Raw genomic sequence first — 13,586 nt, forward strand, 5'->3', positions numbered from 1 at the left:
ACATCTGTGCTGGTCTGCGCAGGAAGGAACAGCCACGGTTATGTAAATAATAGTACACGTGGAGGACTGCATGGGCCTGAGCAGCTGCCCGACAGCAAACGACACCTTCATCAGTCCTAACACGATTACTTACTTCCTTACTTCAAGTACATCCCTCGGAAGCGACCATTAGGAAGCTGTTTCTCACCCTTGATGACTCCTATGACCTTTAGGCCACAATCCTGCCCTCTTCTTCACCGCTCTTTTTCCACACTGGCTAGCCATTGGTTTGGTGACTTTACGTTGGATAAACACCTTGAAATCCTGAAGAGTAAGAATTACTCTTAGCATAACCTCTCAAGAGTACCAAAGTACTACCCCAGGGCATGAAACACAGAGATTACTCTTACACAGATTTGCAATTTTCGCAAAGATACAGCCAGGAATTCCACATGCAGAGCCCACCACCAGCAGACCTGCGCTGCCAGCCTCTCGAGACTGGCGGGCAGCGTCCCAACAGGCCGCATTCCTCAGCCCGCGGAGGCAACTTTCCCTCTCCCCTGCCTGCCCAGGGCCCTTCTCGGCAGAGCGGGGTACCAGGAAAGGCCGGGGCCGGCGGCGGCGCTTCTGAGGCGTTTTGGCGGCCATTTCGCCGCGCGGCTCAGCCCCGCTCCCCTCGGCGGGCGGGTGCCAGGCGCCTCGGGTCGGCGGGAGGGACAGAGGAGGAGGAGGAGGAGGAGACACGGCACCACCACCGCCGGGAAAGGAGCCCACGGCCGCCCCTGGGTGCCCTTCTCCTCCCTCCTCCGGGGCGGGGAGAGCGCTTGCGCGGTGGGTCCGGCGGCCGCCGAAAGTTTGGGGGACACGTGGGGCGCGGAGTAGGGCAGCGGCGGGGGCGGCCCATCTCGCAGACGCTTCGGGAGCCCTGCCGTGCTCGGCCGCTACCTCCCCGCCCTCGCCATGGCCCCCGCCGAGATCCTCAGCGGCAAGATAGTCTCCGCGTACGTACCCCGGGGCCGGCCGCCCGCCCGCCCGCCCGCCCGCCCGCCCTTCCCGCCATGCGCCCAGAGCTGCCCTGGGCGGGGGTTTCTGCGGGCGGGGAGAGTCTGTGGGGAGCCCCGGGGGTTTTAACCTTCGGGATGGCTGCGAAGGAAAGGAAGGAAACCGGTGTGGCTGGTGGGCTGAGGGGTGCCCTGGGGGAGCCAGCCCGGCTGGCCGGGGGAGTGGGGCTGTAGCGACCTTTGCCCTGTCTCGGCCCCTGGGACAAAACGGTTGGAAGACACCTTAAGGCTTTTTCAATGCTTTGTATTCAAAGCTTGCTTCTTTCTGGCTGAAAACTGTGGTCGTTGTTAAATGAAGGTAGTATTAAAGATCTTAAGCAGGAAGTAAAGTGTGGTCACGGGTGCGTTGCCCCCCAGACACCCGGCGGTGCATGTGCTTGGTTCTTGTTGTCAGCATCCAGCATGAGCCCTGCAGAGCGGCCTGGGAGCGCTCGGCGCCTCTGCCCTGAGATTAGTGCCCGGGCAGGTGTGAAATAGCCAGCTGGCGTACGGTTCTGGTGTGTTTGTGCCGCGCTCTGGGGATGCTTCGCGAGCAGGAGTTGGGAACCAGTGCTTTAGGCATGGTCTCTGTGTTCATATTGTACAGGGATTGGTCATTCCTTTTTAAAGCAAGGTAAATTAATCCACGTTTTGGATAACATGAGGATGAATGTTCTCAGGTGTCTGGCCAAAGCTATTTTCCTGAAGGAAAATTTTCCTGACTTTCTTGTGCTTTTCAGCTTTTACTTAGCTGGCCAGCCCTGAGTATAGGTGAGCCTGTGTTGTGTCTTCCAGTTGGCTTATTTTTCCTGCTGCCACTATACGTACACATCCAGTAAGAAAGCTAAATACGTTTCCATAATCCTAGAAAAATAGTGTTTAGCAAAGGGTAATGCTTCCGTTATTTCTGTGCAAAGTGGGTTTGGTTAGGTAGGTTTGTTGGGTACCTCCTGTCTATAACCAGGGAATTAGAACAGAAAATGTAAATTTGAAATGGTCTAAAGTAATCTCTGAAGAGTTGTTAGACCCAGTCTTAGGTATTGCGATGTAGAACACATCTACATCTAACTGACAGTGAAGCGTTTATGAAAAGTAGGCCTAAAATGTCTTGAATCTGAATATCCATGATGAAAGGCAGCTTGCATATTTTTTATGCAGTGATTTTGGGCCAGTACCACTGAGTATTGCAGTCTCAATCTTGTGTGCTTCCTTACACACATCATGTGCTCTATAGGAATGGGACTTAAGTAGTTTTGCTTTTTCCTCGTGTGGTACTTGAAGGAGTTATGAGGAAATGGGCTATTTGCCCTGCAGATACCTGTGCCTTTCTTCCAGAGGTTCTAGAGAAGTGCTGGTCCAGAGAATTCTCCTTTTCCAGAGTCCGTCCCCTGGCCAAGAGTCTGGCAGAAGCGATAGGCATGTGTTTTTTCTAGGAATTTTCAAATGAATTGTCTGTTTTAGAAAGGGTGTGTTTCTGACTACGTCAGCTGCAAAGTCTTTTCAGATAGTATCTTTTAAGGATCGTTTTTTGTTACTTTGTCCTTTAATCAGGAAAAGTGTTTGTTTGTAAGTCAGTCAAATATTAACAAATGGGGTGAATCAATCAAATAGTGTTCTGTGTCTGTTTTAAATCAAAACTCCTAAGTATTGTGAACTTTGTTCTCCTACTACCAAGCACCCCTTCTGCAAAGGGATGTGAAAAAAAACAAACCCAAACCAAACCTAATTCAGTCATGTCAATTATTTAAACAAAAATCAGGTAGATAGTGACACTCTTATTTTTGTGAGACACTTGAAGAGAATAAATGCTTTGTGAGAGAGAGAACTTCCTTGTCCCTATAAATAAGGAAAACTCGATGAGGAGATAAAGTTAATTCACACCTAGAAAGTCTTGGAAGACTCAGAAGAGGTACAATGGAAAATAGACATTTTCAGTGGCTTTGAATATTATCTGTGAGGATAGTAAGTGTGGTTATATTGTGCATGGGAAGGAGAACAGGGTGGCAGGCATCATCGTGTATGTAGGATTTTGATGTTCAAATTAAGGCTTCTCTCACTAAGGCTTCTTCTTTCAGTAGAAACAAACTCTTAGACCTAGACAGTCTGTGGAAGATATTGAATATTGGATTGGTTTTGCATCAATTTGAACTGGCTAGTTGTCTCTGCGTGGCTTTCCTCTACTTCTCTAAGTGGCTGTTTAATAATTCAGCCTTAGATTTTGCTGCAAGTTAATTTTGTCTCATTGGGAAATGAGCTGCAAAAGATGAGTTATCACGTAGCAGTACAGTAAACAAATACCTAGTAAGAGGCAGAGAAACAGTGCTTCAAGTATGCAGAATACAGAGGGAATAAAAAAAAAAATCAAAGGTATTCTCAACCTTTTTTCATTACTATTATTCCCTTATAATAAAAACACTCTGTTTCTGTATCTGAAAGAGATACTCAGAGCAAAACATTGTAGTGGCTTTTCTGTATAGCTTATGTCTGCTGCAGTGATCTGTGTGTTAATTTGTTACCACCTGAAGTAGTCCAGTTTTGAAAACTCCTGCCTTGGTTTGAATTGGTAGATAGCACCAGGAATGGAGCAACGTTCCTGGTCTGGACAAGTGGCTGATGAGTTGTGATGGCAGGGAGGACTCAACACCCCTTGCAGCCCGTAGGGATGTGTCAGGTAGTGCTTTGATTTTAAAGCACCATTAAAGTACTGGATATAGCGATGATTGGGCTAAACTTACAACTGGAGGTAACAGTGCAGTAAAGACAACTCTTCAGCTTTTTCAGACTGGGCCTCAAAAGTTTTTTGGAGTTCCTATTGAAACTCCAGCTAAATCTAGCCTGAACTGAAAAAAATCCCCTGTCTGTGAGATCTCATTTACGAGATCCTACCCAGAAATTTTTCAGGCGTGTACCGAAGGGTAACACACTGCAGATGTGCTAAATTAAAGTGAACTCTGTAATCTGGTACTGCCCAGTGCCGCTGAGCCAGCCCCAAATATGAGCAAGAAACCCTTGTGTAAGGTGCTGTACAGACACAGAATTTAAAAATGGGACCCTGTTCCAAAGATATTACAGGCTAGGAGAAAACACTGTCTGGTGGACAACAGGGCCAAGGGGCTGTCTTCTGTGCACATCAGCACCAGGTTACGTGGAAAGGAGGAGTCCTAAGGGAGAGAATATGTAGGGGACTGGCTTGAGGAAGAATGGCTGGAAAGCTGCCTAGCAGAAAAGGACCTGGGGGTGCTGGTTGACAGCCAGCTGAATATGAGCCAGCCAGCAGCATGCCCAGGTGGCCAAGAAGGCCAATAGCATCCTGACCTGTATCAGGAATAGTGTGGTAAGCAGGACTAGGGAAGTGATTGTCTGCCTGTACTCGGCACTGGTGAGGCTGCACCTCAAATACTGTGTTCAGTTTTTGGTCCCTCGCTAAAAGAAAGGCATTGAGGCTCTGGAGTGTGTCCAGAGAAGGGCAATGAAGCTGGTGAGGGGTCTGGAGAACAAGCCTTATGAGGAGCAGCTGAGGCAGCTGGGGTTGTTTAGCCTGGAGAAAAGGCGGCTCAGGGGATACCTTGTTTGTCACTCTCTACAGCTACCTGAAAGGAGGTTGTAGAGAGGTAGGGGTTGGTATCTTCTCCCAAGTAACAAGTGATAGGACAAGAAGAAACAGCCTCAAGTTATGCCAGGGGATGTTTAGGATGGATATTAGGAACAATTTCTTCACTGAAAAGGTTATTAAGCATTGGAACATGCTGCCCAGAGAAGCAGTTGAGTGACAATCCCTGGAGGTATTTAAAAGATTGGTAGACATGGTGCTTAGGGACATGGCGTAGTGGTGGTTTTGGCAGTGTTAGGTTGATGGTTGGACTCAATGATCTTAAAAGGTCCCTTCCAACCTAGGCAATTCTGTGATTCTATGACTGCCATGTCCCCTTTGTGGAAAGAAGAAAATCATGATATTGCTGTTTGTGCAGACAGACCATTGTAGTTATGGCCTAGATTATGGTCTGCTTTGCTTGCAGCCCCACAAATGTGGATTGAGTCCTTATCCGTTTCTCTTACCTTGTCCTCTGATTAAATCACTTGATAGTTGGGTGTCGTACATGGTATCTGTTTTGAGATGCAGACCTGATTGGTGTGATTGATGTTGCAGCATAGGAAGCCGGTTGTAACAGTTCATGGTATTGTAACTCATATTTGCAGCAAACTCTTATGTGTAAGTTTTAAAGACTCAGCTTTATGTGAAGCTTAAACTCTGTCATTCTGTTGGCAGCCAGCCACATTTGAGAAGTTCCTTAAATGCTACCTCTCCCATCCTCTACAGGTGATTGCTTCTTCAGCTCAGCCATTTTGTGTCCCTCCTTGGATTAATGTTCTGGACATGATGAAACAACATCTGAAAAAGAAAAAGCACTGTCATATATTTATCTGTCCTGAAGAGTGCTCATGCAAGTATTTGAGCTGACACAACCAAAAGAATGGTTAAAAACCTTGTGAGTGTGGAAGTGGTAGAAAGTAACAGGCAGTTTTCCTAGGAGATAATGACAGTGTGCCAGGATCCTGCAGTGGTGGAGCATGAGACAAAGAAGGCAGGAAGGAGACTTGTGAACTCCTTCCAGCTCTGTTGTCTAAATGGTGTCTTCCCTCAACTGAAGACACCTGTTGAATTACCAGCAGCGTTCAGATAGATTTTCCCAAGGTATTTCCCATCCCAATGCGACTGGGGCAGCCAGCCTGTGATTCTCCATAGGAGAGACTCCTCTCTGTCTCTTCTTTGGGGTACCAGTAGGATATTTTGTGGCGTGCTTGCTTGTAGCTGCTTCACAGTATTTGAAGACAATGCAGTTGTCCTGCTAGCAAGGTCATGGTGCCATGGTGGTTTGGAAAAGGGGAAGCTTGTCTCTCCACACTGCAGTTGTTTGTTTGTCATGTGGGCAACAGAAAGTAAGCAGTGTCAGGGCTGCGGGCTCTAAGGAGGAATGGCTATAGGGACAACAGCTCTGACCAGGCTGGTGCAAGACCGGCAGAGGACCATCAGCCTTAATACAGCCATTTCTGGCAGGATGTAGTGAGAGCATTTCTGATGCATGTGTCTGAAAACCTTTGGGGAATCTGTGATCCAGGCAGTAAGGCCAAACCCTCTTCTTTGGGGGGCAGGTCTCTTCTGGAGCGTCACTGTCTCTGAGGAGATACTTGCCAGGTTGTATGTTCGGCATTATTCACATGGACCCTGGACCCTCTTACTCACGGAAGGGACAGAAACACAGCCTGGTGTCATCTTCAGTATGGTGATGTGTATGCTTGCCACCCAAACCATTGCGTGTACGTAATCCCATAGCAGGATGTGTGTGTGGGGGTGTCTGCCTGAGGAAGCACGGACATGGGAGCTGTGCTTCTCTTGCCATTTACAGTAGAGCTGGAGGAGTGTGGTTTGTCCTTCGCTGTTCTGGAAAATTCACTTAATGAATTGAAATTCAGCTCACTGTTGCAGTCTAGAGAAAGAAAAGCTAATAAGTTCTTTAATCTTTGGAGATGCCTTTGGCTCTGTATGCTTAGAGACATGTGCTGTCCTTAACCTGTGTGGACCCTGGACCCTTGTTTGAAGTGTGAGTTTGTTTGTGGAAGAGCATGTGGGCACAGGAGGGGTCTTAGCGTCAGAGGGAAGGCTTTTGGAGAAGCACCTATGTACAACTGCAAATTTATGTTTGAAGACTTAAAAGCATTTTCATACAGCTAGTAAAAATGCTGTTCATGTATCAATATGAACTTCTATCTTTGTGAAGACCTGAAGTCCACAATACAATTTTGTAAACTGTATCACTAAATAGCTGCTGGCTTGTAAAGATTATTTTCTAATGTATTTGTAAGTCTGCAGAGTTAAAACAAGGGATTTTTTTTTTTTTCTTAATTTTCCTCTCAAACCTTTGCACCTATGGCTTTTGTGGTAACTAGAGAACAGTGGTACTTAACACTAGGTGGCAGTCTAACAAGTGATTTCTTGATTCAAGGCTGCTAAGGCAAACCAGCGCTGGCAGCACCACTTTGTGTGCATATTACCTTTCTTTTGTAGCTGAAGGGGAAGTGAGCTAGTGACCAATTCCAGAAAATGACAGAAATATAACGTGTGAACAGTCATGGCTGCTGGAGGTGAAAGCGTGCCACAGCCTTGCCTCTCAGAGGACAGAAGAAAACTAGACCCTCGTGTGGGCTTATTTCTCCTCCACTGAGAAGACTGCATTAAAAGTAAAACCCAGACATGGGTCCCTTTCCTGTTGACTGTCCCTATGAGGGCTTTATTGGGTCATAAATTATGATATATTTCACATTTGTTTGCATTTCTTTTTGTTTGCAGGCCACAAACCAGTGCTGTGCCTTCCTTAGTGGAGCACCAGAGGCTGTTCTCAGAGCTAGCTCCCTCGCAGAGCTTGTCCACAGCACACGCAGTGGGTTTCTGACACTTCTTGAGCTTGCTGCCTTGTTGTTAGTGGCGGCTTGTGAGCTCAGGCCCTGTTTGTCTGCAGCTATAGATTTGGTACTTTCTCTAGAGGCTCACAGCTGGAGTGTAGGGAGAGGCAATTGGTGATTTTGCTACCCAGAAGATGAACTTTTGTCACTCCAGCATGAAGAATTGCTAGGACAAGGCTTGCTATGACACTGTTTTTTGAACTTATCAGCCAGTCTTAGTGTCAAGTCTTTTACAGAGGTGATAGCTAAAGGAAGCCTGGGAACTACTATTTAAGTAAGGTTTGAAAACAACCTCTTTTACCAAAGCTTAAGAGACTTTGAACAGCTTGGCCAGACACAAACACCTGTAAATACTCTGAACCCACTCCTCAGGTGCAGCGGAACTCTGACTGTGTGATTCGGGATGCAGCAGAAGAGGTGCATGATTTGGGACAGAGCAGGAGGCTGTGTGATTCCCCCAAGATGGGACTTAGGACAGCCTCAAGGCTGCTTCTGGCTGGACCAGCTGCAACCATCCCCTGGGATCAGTGCTGCTGGGTTGCAGCAGAGCCATGCGAGGCTCCCATTTCCCTTCTTGCCTCTGGCATTTCTGATTTGGAGCTCATAGTTGCTGGGTAGAGTTGGCTTCACTGACTATCTGTCATGCTGGAATTTCCCTATATGGCATGAATCGCAGCTTCCCAGCTGTCATCAGCTACTTACTCTGTCCCCATACCCTTGCTGTTCACATTTTCAATGAGCTGGCACCAACAGCACCTCCTCCAGTCTGGGAAGTCTAGTTCCACTTGAAGTCGCAGACCTTGTGATACTGATTTGAAGGTAGATGAGCACAAAAAGACCATCTGTGTTTTAAACGGTAGGGTGTTTGGAGCAGGGGAGATTCGCAAAGTGTGATGGTAGCACCTTTTCATCTCTTTGATAATAGTGGGTGGGACGTGGGCTGGAGATCATGTGGAGGAGGACAGACCTGTCAAGCCTCTAGTGTCCTTTGAGGTTTACTTATCTGGCTTTTGCCTCTCAGTGAGTATCTCCTACGTTTGCAGTGAAGGGCCACAGCCTCCTTCCAGCGCCTTGAGCCCATCAGTTGGGCACAACTGATTAGCTCTGTCTGAATCCCAACAGCCTTTGTGAAGAGACAGAGCAGTAGTGCTGGCCTCCGCACCCAGGCTTTTGTCAGAATTTCAAATTCGAAAGAGCATATTGGGCCTGGCACCGGGACCTCTTCCCCATTACCTTCCCTGGTGAAGGGTCATGCACGTGGGGCCAAACAGTGGTTGAGAGAGCAGTGCAAGGCTGGGGAGGGTGGTGACAGTGGCTTTTGAGCTGTCTGCGGCTAATTTATCAGTGATGGTACCCATTATCTCTAAAACGTTACATAGTAAACTGGGTATGAGTTGACATCTGAGCTAGATTAACTAATCAGTGAATCCTCTCATGCTTCCATTTCAAAGTTGTGTTTTAATAATTGTATCCTTAAACTTGTTGAAGAGTTGAAATTCGCTGAAGAGTTGACCTGAGCGGTGTACCAGGGTTTAGCAGATTTTCCTTGCTTGCTTCACCTCTATTCACCTCCCATGGGAAAATCTTTGCCTTGTTTGGAAGCCCTCAGGCTGGGGGCATCTTCTCACGTGTGTGTTGGCAAGCACAGAAGCAGACTGGAGGTAGAAAGGTGGGTGTAGGACTGCTGTCTACTCAGCCTGGGTTAGACCAAGCAGGCAGGACATAGAGACACATAGTATTGACCAACTGTAGAAGAGGTGTATCTTTGGGTACCTCCTGTTTGTTTAGCTATTTTCCAGAGTTTTGCTATTGTAGGTTCATTATCCTTTACCAAGACAGCATGTGTGACAGTGTTGACCGGTGCCTGTGGAAGACAGGTAGATTTTGTATGGTCTATGTGGAAAGAGGATTTGCTTTTGAGTAGGGAGTTTGAAATCCCAAGAATTCCCATGCCAAATTTTGTACCTTTTTTCTTTTTTCACTCTTGTATCCTATGAGACTGTGAAGAGGAGGGTGAAGAAGCACAATGTGGACTTTCAAAAAAAAAAAATTAAAAAAATTAAAATAAGTTTGAATGAAACTTCCGAAGTGTCTTAATGATTTATGGACATAAATCTTATTTGGAGATTGCTGGGACTTGTGAACTCAAGGCCTAAGTACATGTTTGCTAGTCTGCCCATCTACTCCTGACTTATCACTGTATGAGAATTCAGTCCCTCGGTTAACTTCTACCTTGTTTGTTTCTTTGTTTTTCCCTCTTCAGACAAGTGAGAGAAAGACTAAAGCAGCAAGTTGCTGAGATGAAAGAGAAATTTCCAGGCTTCAGACCAGGACTTGCAATTTTGCAGGTATTGTTTTCTTTAGTGACAACTGCAGAAAATCTGGGTTGCTTTGCTATGGTAAGTGCACAGCTGATGAGCTCCATCGAAGCTGCCTTGCAATGGTAACATTTTATAAGGAACAGAAGAGCAGAGTTCCCTGTGATGGTAACACGGTTCTGTGATGATGTCTTTTCTCCAAGTGCTGGGTCCCTGAAACATTTGGGTGGTTTTGGATTGGTTTATTTTTTTTCTTTCATCAGACCCATGCAGTTCTCTAAGCATTATGTTTGTGAAATGGTGAAAGCAGGCTTCTTGCCTATTAAGAGGAAGCAGTGCTTGTAAAGTCTATTCCAAGTCTATGTATTTGTGTGAACTCCAAAGCCTGTCAGCTTTCGGAGATGTGTTTGTTCCAGAAATCTTTGAAATGGAGTGTTTATTAAGGAATTTGGCCTGCTGTTAAGTCAGAACATGGAGAGAGAAAGGGGATGAGGGGAAGAAACCCACAACCAAAACCACCTTTGGCCAAGGAGAGTTTGAGTGCAGGGGATGGAACAAAATCCCATTGCTGAATGTTATGTCTGTCAGAAGTGTGAATAAGTGCTAGTGTCTAGAGGTTTGGGCTATGTTTGGCAGAATTAAGGTGATTTTTTTTTTTCTTGCAGCTGTAAAATATGGAAACTCTTTGTGCTTAGATCAGAAGGTGACTAGCAGTAGCAAGTGTCATGTAACAGGAAGGAGCTGTGTGGCCACAAAGAACTGATGGACGGTAAATGGCTGCTTAGAGAAGTAGTTTCTGTCCTTATTCAGTATTTTGGGCTCAGATGTCTTCAGGTGTTCAGAAGAAAGGAGGAAGGTCTTTTATTTAAAATTTAGTAAGTGATGCTTTGATGGAAGTTGCTGAACTGCTGACCTTGTAAACTGTCTTCAAAAATTGATGTCTTGTAGTGTTGCTGGATTTTTTTCTTGGTTGGCCTGTGTTCCATCAATCCTGGATTGACACAGAGTCCTTTATGACCTATTTGCTCTTTGGCTTTCTGACAATTTTGTAAGCTACCAAACAGTCTGGGCTTGGAGTTCCGTCTCCTAATACTGATATTCTTAGCTGTCCATTTTTCAATTAATCTAATTTCAATTAAATTATCTGTTTCTGATATATAGCACCCCACGTGATATGTGCTGTTTTCTTAGGAGGTATCTGGTGTCCTCTGAGCTCAAAGAATAACTCAGTTAATCTTTATTTTTTGTCCTGTAGTCAGGAATGTCCTCTTTTGCACAATATATGTGGTCTGTTTGCTGACATCTCCTGATGCCTGCTCTCTTTCCTCTTTTCTGTCCTGTATGAAGCGTACCTTTTCCTAAACCCAGTAGTCTTTAAAGGGGTCTTTAAAGACAGACCCTTTATCAGCCTCTAGGGAAGAGGAACCAGTGTATGCGGGCTGATCAGGTAATGCAGACGCCCCTGCAGCTTGTAATCTGTGGGAGAACCAGGGATAGCTACCAAGTGCCGGGGAATGGCAAGCTTGCTTATCCGCTTTTCCTTATTTGTCCTTCATTTTCTTACGGTTACAAGGAGTGTCACCTTTAACAAAACATACTGGATGTTGCAAACAGTCTTCTGAAATGCAGTTGTACTGTAATCACCCAATGCTGCCAAAAACTTACAGGCATTTGTTCCACTTGCTGCTCTCGCTCTGTGCATCGCTTTGTTCTTGTTTTGTTGGTTTTTCTCCGTCAGGAAAATTTTCAAGGTACAGAACAGCCACGGAAGAAATCTCTCCATCAAGGCACACGTATGTGCATAAAGTTAAGGTTCCTGGGTGTCAAAGAGGCCCAGCTTTTCTGAAAGCCTTAATCAGATAATTGGATGTTATCAGCACCTGCTGATCATGTTAATTAGCTAGAGATTTAACTTTCTCAGATGAGATGGCAGGCAGTATTTTTTCCTTTGGAGAGCACTGTGTTTCTAAGGTTTTTCAACAGGTGTAAATAGCGGTCATGCAGGAGATAAGACAACTTGTCTTTAGCTGCCTTTTACTTGAAACAACGCTTCTCTGTTAGCTCCAGATACTTACAGCCTCTAGCAGTGTGTTTTACAGTTATTCAAGAATACCTCTGTCTCCTTGGTGTAGCTCAAAGGAAGCCAAGGAAGCTAAGGGTTAAGCCCATCTCAACTTCTGACTGGGTCTTTGTTGTGGAGTGTGACTCAACTGTCTTTTCATCCTTAGGTTGGAAATCGGGATGATTCGAACCTCTACATTAATATGAAGCTGAAGGCTGCTGCTGAGGTAATGCCCAAGCTCTTAATATTTCTTTCTACCCTCCTATAGTAGGTCAAATCTGAATATGAAAAAAAACAAATGCAAATCAAATAGTTTGTCTAAGCTCTGACCATATTGAAGAAACCAATGTTGGCCTGGATTCCTTGTTATAAGGAAGTAGTACAGGTGTGTAACCTGACATTTGCCAAGTGGGGTACTCCGGGAACAACGGTGTGTGTTTGTGCCACTTTTTGTGTGAGCATCTCCTAGATTACATCTCTGAATGCTGCTGCTCTGTCTTTCCTGACCTGTGGCCGTGCACTTGTCTTCCCTGAATGTCTTGCACCTGCAGTTGTCTTGCATCTGTCACTGAGTGCTACATTACATGCTACAGCAGGGCTGGGAGCGTAGGTGAGTTCCTGTTTCCCTAGGTGATAGCTGATATCTTCTCTGCTGGCATTTCAAGGCAGTATGCTGTCAAGCCAAGATGACGTTGTTCATGTCAAAAGCTGAATAGGACAGTTGAAGCATGGACCAATCTAAGTAGGCAAAGCACTAATCTTTCTTCTTCTCTGTCATTGATGGTATTTCCAAATAATAGGACCGTAGCCACAGGAACAGGAGATAGACCTGCGAAATGTGACAGAATGTAGCTGTGGCTGGGCTGGACTGGGAGAATAGCTGGATCAATCTTGGATGTCAATTCAGAAATCAGATAATTTTGTTGTTGTTCTCATCTGCAGATTGGGATCAGTGCCAATCACATAAAACTGCCAAACACAGCAACAGAAGCTGACGTAAGTAATACAGCCAATAGTTAATAAATACATAATTTTGGGTTTGAGCTTGAGAGATGAACTTACATTGGCCCTCTAATTTTATAAAAAAAGACTGCTTGCACATAGGATATTAACTCATGAAAAGAGAGCTGTAACCTGCTGGAATTTTTTTATTTTTGAAAGAAAACTAAACACTACAATGTAAAATTTAGAAACTTAAACAGGTATTTTTCTAAAAATAAAAATTTGAGTCACTTACATTCTTAAGTGGAAAAACTAAACATATTGTGTGTGTCTGTTAATCCAGATAGGATTGTGCTTTTTCCTTTGCATCAGTCATATTTCTGTTTATCACCCATTAGGGTTTTGGTCTTTACTTGTTGTAGGTCCTCAAGTGCATTGCCTCTTTGAATGGAGACCCTGCTGTTCATGGCTTTATCGTGCAGCTGCCGCTTGACTCTGATAAACCCATCAATACAGAAAAAATAACCAATGCTGTTGCACCTGAGAAGGATGTAGATGGGTAAACTGACTTCACCCCTGGAAAGCATGACAGCTACTCCAGAAAGAAACTTTTTTTTTCTTTTGAAAGGTGATCATGGGGTTGGGAATCTTACTTGGCCTTTATTCTTTCAAAATACAGCTTAAGTAGCATCAATGCTGGGAAGCTCTCTAGAGGGGACCTTGGAGACTGCTTTATCCCCTGTACGCCAAAAGGATGCATGGAACTTATCAGGCAGACAGGTAAGG

General features: G+C 45.3%; 1 protein-coding gene across 1 annotated transcript in view; it reads left to right on the top strand.

Annotated features, from left to right (window-relative positions):
• The first annotated feature begins 695 nt into the window (after positions 1–695).
• MTHFD1 (methylenetetrahydrofolate dehydrogenase, cyclohydrolase and formyltetrahydrofolate synthetase 1) overlaps positions 696–13,586 on the top strand; it is a 48,273-nt gene continuing 35,382 nt past the window's right edge. Inside the window, exons 1-6 of the mRNA XM_074583760.1 lie at positions 696–980; positions 9,742–9,826; positions 12,025–12,084; positions 12,801–12,854; positions 13,223–13,359; positions 13,480–13,580. Coding sequence (XP_074439861.1) covers positions 940–980; positions 9,742–9,826; positions 12,025–12,084; positions 12,801–12,854; positions 13,223–13,359; positions 13,480–13,580 — 478 coding nt within the window. The 5' untranslated portion in view covers positions 696–939. The remainder of the gene's footprint in view (positions 981–9,741; positions 9,827–12,024; positions 12,085–12,800; positions 12,855–13,222; positions 13,360–13,479; positions 13,581–13,586) is intronic.

This window comes from Larus michahellis, chromosome 4, assembly GCF_964199755.1.
Source record: "Larus michahellis chromosome 4, bLarMic1.1, whole genome shotgun sequence".
Lineage (NCBI taxonomy): Eukaryota > Metazoa > Chordata > Aves > Charadriiformes > Laridae > Larus > Larus michahellis.